At 34.7% G+C, this 14,523-nt stretch overlaps 1 protein-coding gene across 1 annotated transcript; it reads left to right on the top strand.

The window, feature by feature from the left end:
- Positions 1 to 584: 584 nt before the first annotated feature.
- Positions 585 to 13,455, top strand: LOC112053120 (luciferin 4-monooxygenase). The gene is made up of 13 exons (XM_052882957.1): positions 585 to 737; positions 6,073 to 6,170; positions 7,232 to 7,394; positions 8,574 to 8,781; positions 9,274 to 9,472; positions 9,650 to 9,772; positions 10,980 to 11,154; positions 11,228 to 11,372; positions 11,825 to 11,946; positions 12,067 to 12,150; positions 12,609 to 12,755; positions 12,826 to 12,991; positions 13,292 to 13,455. The coding sequence occupies exons 3-13, from the start codon at positions 7,245 to 7,247 to the stop codon at positions 13,417 to 13,419; spliced, it is 1,647 nt and encodes a 548-aa protein (XP_052738917.1). The 5' UTR covers positions 585 to 737; positions 6,073 to 6,170; positions 7,232 to 7,244; the 3' UTR covers positions 13,420 to 13,455.
- Positions 13,456 to 14,523: the final 1,068 nt, after the last annotated feature.

The following is a 14,523-nucleotide window of genomic DNA, read 5'->3' on the forward strand; positions in this document are numbered from 1 at the left end:
TTCTTTTGATTTCTAGTTTAATTTTGTTACAGCTTAAAGGTATTATATAGGTACTTAAGTATTTAACGTGAATTTAATAAGTTCATAAGTACACGCGTAAATCTTTATATAGGATACTTTTTGGAGTGTGTTCCAAAAAGTATCCTATATAAAGATACACAACTTTATATAGCACGTCATGCGTAATACTAAAGTATCGAGCCAAATCCCAGTAACAGACCCTTACACAATATTGTATGTAATATTTTTTTCTTCTCAGTAATAATTTGTTTTTCTGTTTAATAGTTGAGACTAGTTGCGGTTCTGTCGTACGTGTAAACCTCGCCTTAACATCAAACCGTAGAGATTATCCAACTATACTAGGACTCTCTCTCTGTCTATAGAATCATATTAGATAGAGAGTGATAGGCACGAGTTCGCAGCTTACACTCTCGGTTACAAAACACTATAGAATAGCGCTGCTGGTTGCGAATTTTTTGTTCGTGAAGACGTCGCTTTAACATTATACCGTATAGATTATTTTATTCAACGACAATTGGACGGATTCGTTGCGGTTTTCCCGTTCGTGACGACCTGGCCTTAGTATCAGATGAGATGGCAGTCGAGCGATAAAAATATAATATAAAGGACGCAGGTTGATTCCTTCACACCGTTTCATGTGAATTGACTTTTGACCTCAGTTCCTGGAAGTTTACCTCAAAGTGCGCGTGTATACTGGGGTTAATACAATAATCACGGTGAGTAGAACATAAAAAAACCGTTAAAAACCGGTTACATACAACAGTATAAACTATATGCAAACAACATTATTGTTTTAATATAGGACTTGACTTTTGGCCGAGTTCTTTGAACTATTCTTTGGTGGCCAATTTGTATATAGCCTCGACGGTCAGTTGCGCAGTGGTATGCGCGGTGGATTTACAAGACGGAGGTCCTGGGTTTGATCCCCGGCTGGGCCGATTGAGGTTTTCTTAATTGGTCCAGGTCTGGCTGTTGGGAGACTTCGGCCGTAGCTTTTACCACCCTACCGGCAAAGATGTACCTACCGCCAAGCGATTTAGCGTTCCGGTACGATGCCGTGTAGAAAAAGAAAGGAGTGTGGATTTTTAACCTCCTAACAAGTTAGCCCGCTTCCATCTTAGATTGCATCATCACCTACCATCAGGTGGATTGTAGTCAAGGGCTATTCTTTGGTGGCCGATTGGCTTGGCAAATTCGTTGAAGACACTCCCGTGATAATATGCGGGCGACAAAAGTGTTGATGAGGTGAAGTTGTTATGTTATAAAAGCTGAAAGTTTATTGGTGCAGGTATAAACATCCAGACTCTCGATCTTCCATTATTATGTCATCTCCTCTTCAATTTCAGTCATCCAATTTGGACAAAGATTTTTTTTATATTTCCTAAGGGGTATGGTTTTGCGAGATTTGCGAACAACTGATAGTTGTGGTACATGTTACTCTATAACGCCCCAATTATTGATCCGATTTGGCTGAAATTTAAAACGATGATAGATAATACCCTGGATTAACCGATAGCCTAATTTATGTTTATACAGTTAGTATTATACCCTAGAAAATCACTTGTGCTTCTTTCTATCCAAAAAAAAATCCATAGTTTATATTAAAAATAGGGGTTATGATTGTATGAATGTTTGTTACTCTATCACGTCGTGACTACAGAACCGAATTTGCTGAAATTTGGAATTGAATTACACACGTATCATGGAATACTTAACATTACGCAGACAAATTAGCTGGTATCAGCTAGTTAATAATAAAATACCAAAAGATTAACAACAATTATTTGCTATTATATTTTAAAAGGTGTTAAGGAAGATATTATGATCATGAAAATTTACTTTTGAACTTGAATTTTTACACACTTTACTCAATTGTATAAAAACATACAAACAATGAGATAATCTCGTTAAGAGAAATATACAAATGTCAGCCAATGGCGGTGCAACCGGAAATACCGCTATTTCTTCCATTGCGCTGGGAAGAAAGACTGGATCTAGGACAATTCTGTCGCTTGTGGACTACATTTTGTCTATTTCTCTTCACTGGCAGAGTAGATAAGCTAGATTAGCTGGAAAGTAGGTAGATTAGCTGATCGATCGACCTCTAAGTTAGTCAATTGCCTCTACGTTATTCAATCAATAAATTAACTTTTAATTCAGTTTTTTAGAAGTAGTGGGGTCAAAGAATATGCAAAACAAGCATACATATACTGGGAGTCCTAAGAAACTCTGATTTTGATGATTTTTTTTAAAGTCATGTTTTTATGTTATTTAAAATCAGAAATGTTTTGGTACAGGGACGAAATGATTTATATTGTTAAAAAATATATAAGCTATTTTTTTATTTAAAAATACTACCGACTTTAAAAATATAAACGTATACAGAAAACTAATAAGCAAATGAAAATATTATGATGTTTTCTATCTATTGATCACTTTGATTGCGGTCATCAGTCATCTACCGTTTTCCTAGCTTTAGGGTTCGAATTGTTTTTTCATATTAATATGAGACTATCTTCGGAATGTACCCTTTATAATAAAAAAAGAATTATCAAAATCGGACCACTCAATAAAAAGTTATACTTGGTTTTACACTAAATTTAATGGGTAAACAATCAATCATCCCGTTTTCGTAATGTAAAACCAAGTATAAGTTTAAATGTATTTATTTTTCTACATACTAAATTCGCAAATCTTCATAATTACTAATTATTTACAACAGGATTATATAATGTAGGTACTTACTACCTATTTTTGTTGATAGATTATTTTCGGAAGTCAGTTTGATTTTAGCCTTTATGTGACAGAAGGTCTGGCTCATTTTTTTGCGCAAAGGATCAACCTGACTGTCCAGCGCGGAAATGCAGCCAGTATTCTTGCCACCATTCCACGTGGGCATGACTTGTATAGTTATTAGGATAAGTTAGCTTAAGTTCTTTAATGTATTCTTTCTCAATAAAAAAAAGTTAGCCCGCTTCAATGTTAAAGTGTATCATTACTTACCATCAGGAGAGATTGTATTCAAGGGCTAACTTGTATACAATAAAAAAAACCTATTATACTGTTATATATACCAATTTTCATCATAATCATCATTATCAACCCATATTCCGCTCACTGCTGAGCTTGAGTTTCCTCTCACAATGAGAGGGGTTAGGCCAATAGTCCACCACGCTGGCCCAATGCGGATTGGCAGACTTCACACACGCAGAGAATTGAGAAAATTCTCTGGTATGCAGGTTTGCTCACGATGTTTTTCCTCTATCGTATAAGATTTAATTTCTTAAAATGCACACGACTGAAAAGTTGGAGGTGCATGCCCCGGACCGGATTTGAACCCACACCCTCCGGAATCGGAGGCAGAGGTCATACTCATATCTACTAAGCTATCACGGTTCCAATCCAATATTATAAAGAGATAAAGTGTGTGGTATTGTATAGGGGGTAATCTCACCGAACAGTAAAAGTATCATGTGTCTCGAACGGTAAGGAAACTTGCATACCTGAGAATTTTCTAAATTCTCTTCGTGTGTGAGGTCTGTTAATTCGCATTGGGCGAGCGTGGTGGACTATTGGCTTAACCCCTCTCATTCTGAGAGGAGAATCGAGCTCAACAGTGAATGGAATTTGGGACGCTAATGAAAAGTTATTTATCAGGAAGCTACTCCAACAATTGAGAATATCGATCCTTAAAACCTACTATCTTCCAAAGCCTACCTCATTTTATGATCGGTAAAAGTATACTCCATAGTTCACTGCCGAATCTATGTTAGACAAAAGAAAAAATCGGTTTCAAAATCGGTTGAGTAAATTCAGGATTTAAAAATAAATATCATAAATAAAAATACCGATGGAATTGAGAACCTCCTCCTTTTTTAAGTCGGTTAATAACCTCACAAACTTTCTCTCTTTAAAATATTTACTTCTTACCAACGCGCCTTTGAAACTCTCGTATCTAAAGCTACTGTTACACATGCTCATTTCAAGCACAAAAGCATGCTACTTATTAGCATGTGTATCGCAACATTGCTAGTAATGAGCATGCTTATTTCGAGCTTGCTCAAGAATCAACAGTCGTGCGATTTATGATCATGCTACTTGCTGCGCGGGTTTTAGCGCGTCTGAACACGTTTCCTGAGTATGCAAGTCGATCAGCATTGCTATTGTATTCTTTTCACCTTAATCTCTCCCTGTCTAACACGATACTATAGACAGAGAGCGATAGATACAAATTAGATGTGTAATTGGAATGTTTGCTTTGACCATTTTTCAAGAGCATACTTAAAAATAGCATGCTTATTGATAGCAAATGTAAACTAATGATAAGCATGCGCGTATGGAGTAGCAACTAGCACGTTTTTAACATGCTATTTTATAGCATGTGTAACAGTACCTTTACTTTAATTTTAAACCGAGTTCAAACATTACCTGACGTTTCAAAAGTGCTTGTAAAGATTGAAATAAATGGAATTTGACTTTCACTTTAATAAAGTTTGATATATGCGTGATATGGCTAATCATTACAGCCAAAAGTTACGCACATATCAATATACAGGTTATAAAGATATTCGTTGCCCTTCAGAGCATGTTATTTGAATGCGGTTATAGATAAACGTACTACGAAAATTAATATACATAACTGGATAGGTTTAATGATTTTTCATTTTATCTATTAGATATATATATCTATAATGATAAGATATTATCATATTGTATTTTGTGTCTATTATTTGATCAGCCTACTTTACGAATGCTAAAATGCTCTCCGAAGTAAGGGGTATAACATCATGTACTTCTCAACTTTGTGCTGAGAATTTTCACTGTCAATTTCTTAGAAGAAGGAAAGTACCTAAAGCTTAGTATTTCACAGCCTTTGGCCCAGGATTTGTATTTATACTACTACACAGTAGTTATTTTTGTCAATAACAAGTTAAATCGAAAAATAGTGGTAAAATACCCCTCATATCTTTTAAAGACTACTACTACTAGAAAGCTGTAATTTAGCAAGAGTATGAAGATCAAAAGTTTCGACAAAGTCAAGTTAAAAAAAGGTCGTACGAGTAAAAAAAAAATTTTTTTTTTTTACTCGTAGGTTTTCACTCTTTTAAAATGGGGTATCGTTTGATAGGTTTACAAAAAAACATCGGGGGTCTGGAAACACTATTTTTCAATTTAGGGATCCGTTTGTAAAATTTTAAAGTATTAAGTGCTAATTTTTATTAGAGTCCAGTGTCCATTCTCTACCAGCTAAACAGTTGTTTATGGGTATTGAAAAAATCACAACAGTAGGATATATAACGAACATACAAGGAAAACTATAACAGTTAGGTGCCAATCGCTATTGAAAGTGTTATAGTCGATCAAATTAAAAATTAGATTTGTACTCGAAAATTGCATACTAATTCCGTTGTTAGTTAATTTAAGTTAAGTTCAATAATTAAATAGACAAAGTAGTTAGTAACATAACTTAAAATCTATTCAAACTAGAAAACTGAATTTTGACATGGGTATGTATATTAATCACGTCTACAAAATGGTAATTTGAAAAAAATATATTTTGGATTCCTTTTCAACATTTAAAATAAATGGCGATTTTTCGATATAGTGTGTGTGTATCGTTCTCGGTATTTTTGCTATAAAAGGGTTTAAAATGCAAAGGGTTTAATCTACGGAACCCGTACAGCGCGTGGCCCGACTCGCACTTGGCCGGTTTTTAATTTTTCTGGTTCTTACCTAAGACTATAATTAAAAAATTTCCACTAATTATTTATTGACGTGATGCAATGACAACGCATTTTCGGCCTCATATTATACTTATACTGCAAGACTATTATATTACCCACTTATAAGTTTATATTACTGATAAGGAGAACTTATTTACCTATCCGTTCTTTATAATCAGTAGCTACGTCTGCTCATACTAGGTAATACATACTTAAATAATAATTATTAATTTCACACGTATAGGTTTCGCTATCCAAGTAGACGTTGGAAAGAAAGTCAAGAAAAACCGAATCGTACGTAATTCTTACGAGCGCTTTCTTGTTCTAGACTTTCGACCTGCTTTACTGGCCTACAAATATCTACAAAGTCAAAAGCTTCGATCGCAGAAGAACTTGAAAGAAGTAATTGTTAATTTGGTAACAGTGGTAAGTAAAATGATTGTATTTTTAGTTATTAATACGGAAAAAATATGTTCGTAAATATCTATATTAATATTATAAAGCTGAAAGTTTGTTTGTTTGGTTGGACGCGCTAATCTCGGGAAATACTGGTTCGATTTGAAAAATTCTTTCAGTGTTAGATAGCCTGTTTATCGAGGAAGGTTATAGGCTATATATTATCTCCGTACTCATACGGGAACGTAAACCACGCGGGTAAAACCGCGCGGCGTCAGCTAGTTTATGTTAACGTTTGATTGATAAATAATAATAAAAATAATTTAAATTTACCTAACTCGTAACTACATATAGATAGGTACATGTATTTGTGTAATGTGTATAATAATTTATATTATATGTGCTTCCAATCGTTAGTTGGATAAAAAAAGTAACTTGAATAAAAACAGGTGTTTACGGAAGGCGACAGTGCGGAAGTTGAATATTAAGCAATCTATGGTTTTTTTTAAATGAACATTTGCCATATCTTTTAAATATGACCAATATTCCCATTCCCCTTCAACTAGTCGGGAAAGACTGTATACTGTAGTGGGTACGACAATAGTACAACAGGGTGGGGATCGAACCAACATCCCTCGATGATAAGTCCGACCGCTCTTACCGTTAAGCTATTTGAGGTTTGTTGCCATAGAGTGGAAAAATCCTAATAAGACGAGTCTATCTTTAATAAGCCGTGATAGCCCAGTGGATATGACCTCTGCCTCCCGGACGGCGTGAGTTCGAATCTGGTCCGGAGCATGCACCTCCAACTTTTCACTTGCATTTTAAGAAATTAAATATCACGTGTCTCAAACGGTGAGGAAACCTGCACACCAAAGAATTTTCTTAATTTTCTGCGTGTGTGAAGTCTGCCAATCCGCATTGGGCCAGTGTGGTGGACTATTGGCCTAACCTCGACTTTGGAGGAGACTCGAGATCAGCAGTGACCCGAATATGGGTTGATAATGAATGATGAATAAATCTTTAAAGAAATCTTACACCATATCCTTTTAATATTTTGTTATTTGATCTAAATAGTGCACCTTTTATAGCAGAAAAACAGAAATGGTGCACCCATCATCAGACGCAGTTTTATGGCACATGCAAGAGTTGGCGGCAAGAATAGTCGCCGAGTCGGGTATACCAAGTGACAGATATCATGTGGGCAAAATGCTATTACGCAGTCTGAAAGATGCTCCCGGTCATTTGTTTCAGGTATTTTATATACTATTTATTATTTACTAGGACGCCCGCGACTTCGTCCTTTAAACCTCTTTAATCCAACCCTTACAGTCATCATCATCATCATCATATCAGCCGATGGACGTCCACTGCAGGACATAGGCCTTTTGTAGGGACTTCCAAACATCACGATACTGAGCCACCTGCATCCAGCGAATCCCTGCGACTGGCTTGATGTCGTCAGTCCACCTGGTGGGCGGTCAGCCAACACTGCCGCTAACACTGAGCTATGTTAGGAGTATCTCTACGTGATCGAATCAGAAATGAGGAGATCCGCAGAAGAACCAAAGTCACCGACATAGCTCAACGAGTTGCGAAGCTGAAGTGGCAATGGGCGGGGCACATAGTTCGAAGAGCCGATGGACGTTGGGGTCCCAAAGTGCTGGAATGGCGACCCCGCACTAGTAAGCGCAGTGTTGGTTACAATATCGCTGTGAAAATGGAGTTACTTCTCCCGCTTTTCCAACTCAATCATGCGAATTTTCATTCAAATTCATTCAATAGTTTCAGAGTTATCCCCGGTCAAACAAAAAATAAAAAAAAATATTTTTGGCTTTAGTATTGCTCTAGGCTCTAGTAGTAGTTTTGACGGCCGACGGACGACGGTTTGAAGCAGGGCAATGCATTGTAGAGCGTGGTTTCCACTTAACTTTAAGTAGGACACGCCAGCATTATTGCCAATATTCCACATGGACATGATTTTATATACTTTTAAGTATAAGTTAGCTTAAGTTTACTACAGTATTCTTAGTCAATAAAAGTAAGTAAAAAGAAAGTTGTACGTCTTATTATCTAAGGTCAATTCTTATATTAATATTGTATGGATCTTGTCATTATTTAACAAATGATAAGAAGCTGATTGTGATTTAAAAACAATATATAATAACCTTTATATCAATGTTGTCAGCCAATTTAGAAGTGCACTACAGGGTAAAAACTTTCTCTTTAAAGGATATTAAGATTACACACTGACATTATCACCCTAAGACCGACTTGGACATAGTGTGATAATGTAGTCCGACTTGGATCTTCGCTACTCTAATCTGCATTAGAGTAGTAGTCCAAGTTCCATAATTTTATCTCCAAAGTGAGTCGTTAAAATAGGTCTATAATGATGATGATAATGAAAACATTGTTTTGAAAATTGTACAGATAGACGGAGCAACAGATGAGAAAGATACATTTAGATCCGCACTGGAACGATCTACACAATGTGCGACTTCCTTCAGAAACCTGGGTCTTAAGTATCAAGACGTGATAGTCATTATGGCACCAAACCATATAAATGTGGTTATACCAATGTATGCTTCTCTATACCTCGGAATCAGGGTTGCTGTAGCAGATATGACTTTAGGAGTTAGTAAGTTCGTTTAATTTATGTACAAAAAGACTAAATTTATCCACTTATATGCAGTTAAATGCACTTAAAAGATTAAATCAAAGTGATAAAATAGACTAGACTAGACTAACCCAACCTAACCTAAACTAACTTGCTTATATACTAGTATCTAACAACTGCATTCATAAAAAACAAAAAGAATTAATAAATAAATTTCAATTAAATCTTAAAATTTGGGCATTATCATTCTATCATTCTTTGAATGCATAGCAACTGGTAAAGAGCCCAGAATGCTGACAGTAATGCCACGTTGAATAGCAATATCAATAACTGACCTAAATAAAGGCTAGCCTTCTGGTAATGGGAGGCGTCGATCAATCGCTTTGAAATTTAAGAAAAAGCGAGTACTCGGACAAGAAAAGCAAAGCAATGGAACATAACTAAGCTTCTTAATTGATAAATTCCTCAATGTCATGTATTGTTATTTTATTGTAATCTCGAATCAAATTTCAGATGAACTTCACAGCATATTCAAGAATTGTGCACCCAAAATAGTCTTCTGTCAAAGTGCAAAAGTTGAAACAGTTCAGCAGGCTTTGAAGTTGTGCAACACACCGGTACATGTTATATCATTTGATGAAAATGAGAATTGTTTGACTTTTTCCAAATTTCTTGATAAGTATGGCAGAGGTACGGCAGTAGAAGACTTCAAGTAAGAACTTAATAACAATTAAATGTTAAAAATTGGTATATAATATTCAAAAATAATCATTTGGCATACATGTCTCGAATATAAAAAAATAACGTTAGTAATGAAAACTGTTGATACAGTGCAATATAAAATAAATTCAGATAAAGAACTGAAACTAAACTTTTTCGATGTTTCTAGACCAGCTGAATTTGATCCTTCACATACAGATGCATTTTTGGTGCCTACCAGTGGTACCACGGGCTTACCAAAAACCGCTGTATTGAATCACAAAAATGTTGCGGTGGGCTTTCCACTTTTACTGTAAGTATTTCATAAACTAATATTAAAATTTAATATACCAGCTTTATTCAGTTACAATAAAACATTGCCAAGAAGTAAAATCTGACGATATTTGACCATTTCATGCAGTTGGTTATATAATTGTTGGTTGTTTATTATTGGTGTGCAAAACTCTTGTGCACGCTTCTGTTTTAATATTCCTCCAAGAAATCGTATTACACCATACCTGAATAATTCTAGACTATTAAAAATGAGATCTAGAAGAAAATTACATCTGGCTGGTTTACTTTTCGGTTTGTTAAAACAAGGTAAACCATTATATCTTCTGAATAAATTAAATTGGGTGGGTGAGAGTGGGACGGGTCATCGAAGCAGTCGCAATCAGTTTCGTGTTCCACCTCATCGTACTGCCGCGTTCAGACGATCGTTTACCTACTCCGCCACTAAATGTTGGAATAATATCCCCCCTCCAATAAAAAAAGTCAAAAGCATATATACTTTTAAAAAACTGCTGAAACGATTTCTTATTGACAGACAGTTCGAATTCCAAGATCATGTGGCGGAGTTTTCATTTTTGTAATTTTAATTTATTTTTTTATATAATATAATATGTAGGACGGCGCAGCTTGAGTGCTTTATGATACCTACCATTTTAATAACTTATATACATATATTTATATAATAAAGGTATGATTTAATAGTTTATGTATTCAATTAATATCGAATTTATATGTTTAATATGTTGTTACATTATATATTTAATAACAAGTATTTAGTTATCTATAAATTAGTAAAAAGAGTTATTAACAAAAAAAAAAAAGTATACATAATTATATTGCAGGTAATTTTTATTTAATTTTGTTTTTCATCGTTATGTTTAAGTTTTCTGTTTTTTTTTTTTTAAATCAATGTGTCTACCTAGTTAGTTTTAATTAGTTCTTGATAATTGTATTTAATAGTTTACGTAAACTGTTGAACTGTGTGCGTGGCGGCACCTGAACTGGGTCCTAACTGAAAATCAGTGCTGCATACTTTTTTTTTAAAGTATGCGGCAAAATGCTGAGTTGGGGCCTTTTTCTAGGTTGTGCCACATATTACAGGGCATTCTTTAGTGCTCCACTGTTTGAGTGGACGTTAAGCCATAATGTTATAATTTAGATTTAATGTGATATGTGGCATTACTTAAAAATAAAGATCTTTCTTTCTTTCTTTCTTTAATTTTTTTCAGGAACTGCTGTACGAAGTTCCCAACACCATTTGAGCTAGCTTTGGTGCAATCTCCAGTGCAATGGTTATCATCCACCTTTGTATTTATAATGTCAACATTGTTAAGATTCACGAGATTACAAACTTCATCCGCAACGACTCCAGAACACGTTTATTCATTGATAAACAAATACAGGGTATAAAATATAAAAGTCATGCATATGTTTAATGTTAAATTAATCTTTGTTAAAATTACAATATTATTCACAGCCAAACTTCACGATCACGAGTCCTACGTTTTTGACGACGTTGTTAAAACCAGGTGCACGGGAGCAATGTGATTTTTCTTGTCTTGAAATCATTATGATAGGTGGCAGTGCCGTGACTAAAGAACTCCTTGCAGAAGTGCAGGCAAGTTGTTATTCCAGTGATAAGTCTATGTAGCTTCAGATCATGAGGCCCAGAGTTTGTGCTGGAGCTTTTTCTTTTTAAGCATTGAAAGTTAGACTTCATGTCAGAGCACGTTAATCCGCCAGTGCCGGTCATTATCGTTAACACGAGTGATCGTCACAGAGTCAAATAGTATCACCAATTCAGATCGGTGCGGTATGGCGGGTATAAGCTAAGCAAATACAGTCTCCTATTAGGAGGAAGGCCTGGGTAATGGAAATGGACTATTCGATTAAACTCGAAATCATGATGAACCATCGTGAAATTAGAAAATGATATATTTTAACGTTTATAATTACAAGACAACATTGTGTACAATACACTTAGTCAAAGCGAAGCTTGACCGGGTCCGATAGTATAAAATAAATAAACAGTAGTTGTAAGAAATTGTATTAAAAATTATGTCTTTTCAGAAAGTGAACCCAAAATTATTAGTAAGAGTAGGGTACGGTTTGACTGAAGCCACTGGGTTAGTTCTTGATTCAGCCTATTCTCCATTTGGATCAGTTGGAGCACCAATGCCGATTTTGCAATATAAAGTAAGAATTAGTTATTTACTTAGATCAAAATTCTTTTATTTCAAGTAGCTTATTACAAGCACTTTTGAACCATCAAATTTGACTTTACATTAATTTTAATTTACATTAATTAAAATTCAGCTAGCAGATCCAACCACTAACGAAGTCATAGATAAACCAAACATGCCAGGAGAATTAAGGTTAAAAGGTCCAACGGTTTTTCAGGTAAGAAGAAAACTAAACCATCTTTAATTAGAGACTTCTCAGTAATCCTACTAATATTATAAACGCGAAAGTTTGTATGGATGTTTGGATATTTGTTAGTCTTTAACGGCGCAACTACTGAACCGATTTAGCTGAAATTTGGAATGAAAATAGATTTTACTTTAGATTTAGACATACTTTTCACCCGGAAAAATCTATGGTTCCCGAGAGATTTCTGAAAAACTAAATTTCACGCGGGCGTTCGCTATTTATGTATTTAACGAATATCTAATATGTGAAACGTACGTAATATTTGCGGATCTTTAAAATATAATTCAAGTTGAAATAGCTGCAAAACCCCAGTTAATACCAAAAGTATTAAAACTTATTATCTGATACAAATGTTCACAAAGTACTCGTATGTAGATCGTATAAATGCAGGTATACTACAATAACATTTAACTATAATCTTATTACAGAGATACTACAATAACCCCGAAATGACAGCAGCTGCTTTCGACGAAGATGGATGGTTGAAAACTGGAGATATATTATACAGAGATGAATATTACAATTTCTATTTCTGCGACCGCGTGAAATTGCTTCTTAAATATAGAAATCATCAAGTAATACATAATACAATGAAACATAATACTTTAATTTTTCAATATAATTCACGGATTAATTTAATTTCAGGTTTCTCCAGTAGAAATAGAGTCTGTGATAATAAAACACCCAGGGGTGTTAGATGTAGCAGTGACAGGTATACCGGACGCCGAGTGCGGGGATCTGCCAGTTGCTTTGGTTATAACTCAAGATGGACACAACGTCACTGCCAAGGAAATCAAAGATTTAGTTAAAGGTACTTAAAATATTTGCACCACGTTGAATTTACTAAGAAAACCATAACTCTTAACGATTTTGTTTCTGATGTCTAAGAAGTCCATAAACAAATAGACTTCTTAGCGGAAGATTTAAAGTCCATATTGAAATATTACAATAATAGAGATTAAGAAGACTATTTTATAAGGAAGATAGATATCGTTATCTAGAAGAGGAATTTAAATACTGACAGTTAATTGGCATTGTAAATGTATAATTTATTTATCAGAACGATAGGTACTAATAGATAAGTGATATAAAATAGACTTATTCCTTCCAGTGTCCCTGACTGATACAAAACAACTGAGAGGTGGTGTTGCTTTTGTGAAAGAGTTTCCTACAACAACGACATCAAAAGTGGACAGGGTGAAGTTGAAGGAATTGGCTAAGACTCTTAAACGAGAATAATTTATTCTAAAAGAAAAGATCACGATGTACTCGTAAATAGTAAAATAAATGTGCATTATATACTCTTGAAAATACTTTTATTGGTTTCCATTGAATTACAGATATACCTTTATACAATTGAATATAGTCATTATGTATATACTAACTACGTATTATATAAAACCCAAAGTTTTAACTACGTATAAATAGAGAATACTGTTTAATTACTCACAAATGCTGAAAATGTGTCTGAAATCAGACGCATTTAAAAATACGATCGTACCTATAATAGCTTTTCGTGATAGTTAGTACTAACTACACACTTATTTGTCTAAAGGCCGAAGCCTTCTACCAGCCAGACCTAGACCAATTAAGAAAACCTCAATCGGCCCAGCTGATAATCGAACCATCAATAATGAGGGATTAAGTGCGTGGCGCTATCCAGCATCTGAAGTGCAATAAGGCCGTTGGTGAAGATGAGATACCGTTTGAAGTTTTTAAGACCATGGGAGAAGCAGGCGTTGATGTCTTATTTATTAGTTGTAGCAACATTTGGGAAACAGGATGTTGGCCAATGGATTGGTCGAATTCTTTGCATAAAAAAGACTCAACGTAGAAATGTAACAACTATAGGATAATTTATCTCATCTCTCATGCAAAGAAAGTGCTACTTCAGATCATAAATACAAGACTTCAAGCCTATCTGTCATGTCAAATTGCTCAGGGACAAGCTGGTGTTGTTTTGTACACGAGAACAAATACTGATAATCCAAATACAGTCAAACTGTTCAGTTAAATTTAAGCACAGCTTATGTGCTTGATGTTCTATGAGTTAACTCATCCGTGTGTAGTGGCTGTCAGTTTTATCTGTACAGTTTATTCTAATGATTTTGATTGAAATTTCGATTAGATAAATCTCTTCAGTTAATGCTGAACTTTTGTAGCGCAAAGAACGCTTTTTATCTCGGTTGCGTTTGCGAAAACGTTGTTGTTTTTATACGTTGCAAGAAATTTCAAAGATAAAAAATGATAACGTGGAATTGTTACCTAATCTATATCTACGAGTACAGTAATGTACGCATCGTGATGAAGAAAGCATTATACTAATACCTACCTAATTAGTGC

This window comes from Bicyclus anynana, chromosome 8, assembly GCF_947172395.1.
Source record: "Bicyclus anynana chromosome 8, ilBicAnyn1.1, whole genome shotgun sequence".
NCBI lineage: Eukaryota > Metazoa > Arthropoda > Insecta > Lepidoptera > Nymphalidae > Bicyclus > Bicyclus anynana.

What these genes read in the sequence shown, in the direction of transcription:
- LOC112053120 (XM_052882957.1), top strand. Translation starts at nt 7,245, where the DNA reads ATGGTGCACCCATCATCAGACGCAGTTTTATGGCACATGCAAGAGTTG. An exon ending in ACGGCAGTAGAAGACTTCAA is followed by an intron (nt 9,473 to 9,649) that starts GTAAGAACTTAA and finishes CGATGTTTCTAG; the next exon opens with ACCAGCTGAATTTGATCCTT. An exon ending in TGCCGATTTTGCAATATAAA is followed by an intron (nt 11,947 to 12,066) that starts GTAAGAATTAGT and finishes ATTAAAATTCAG; the next exon opens with CTAGCAGATCCAACCACTAA.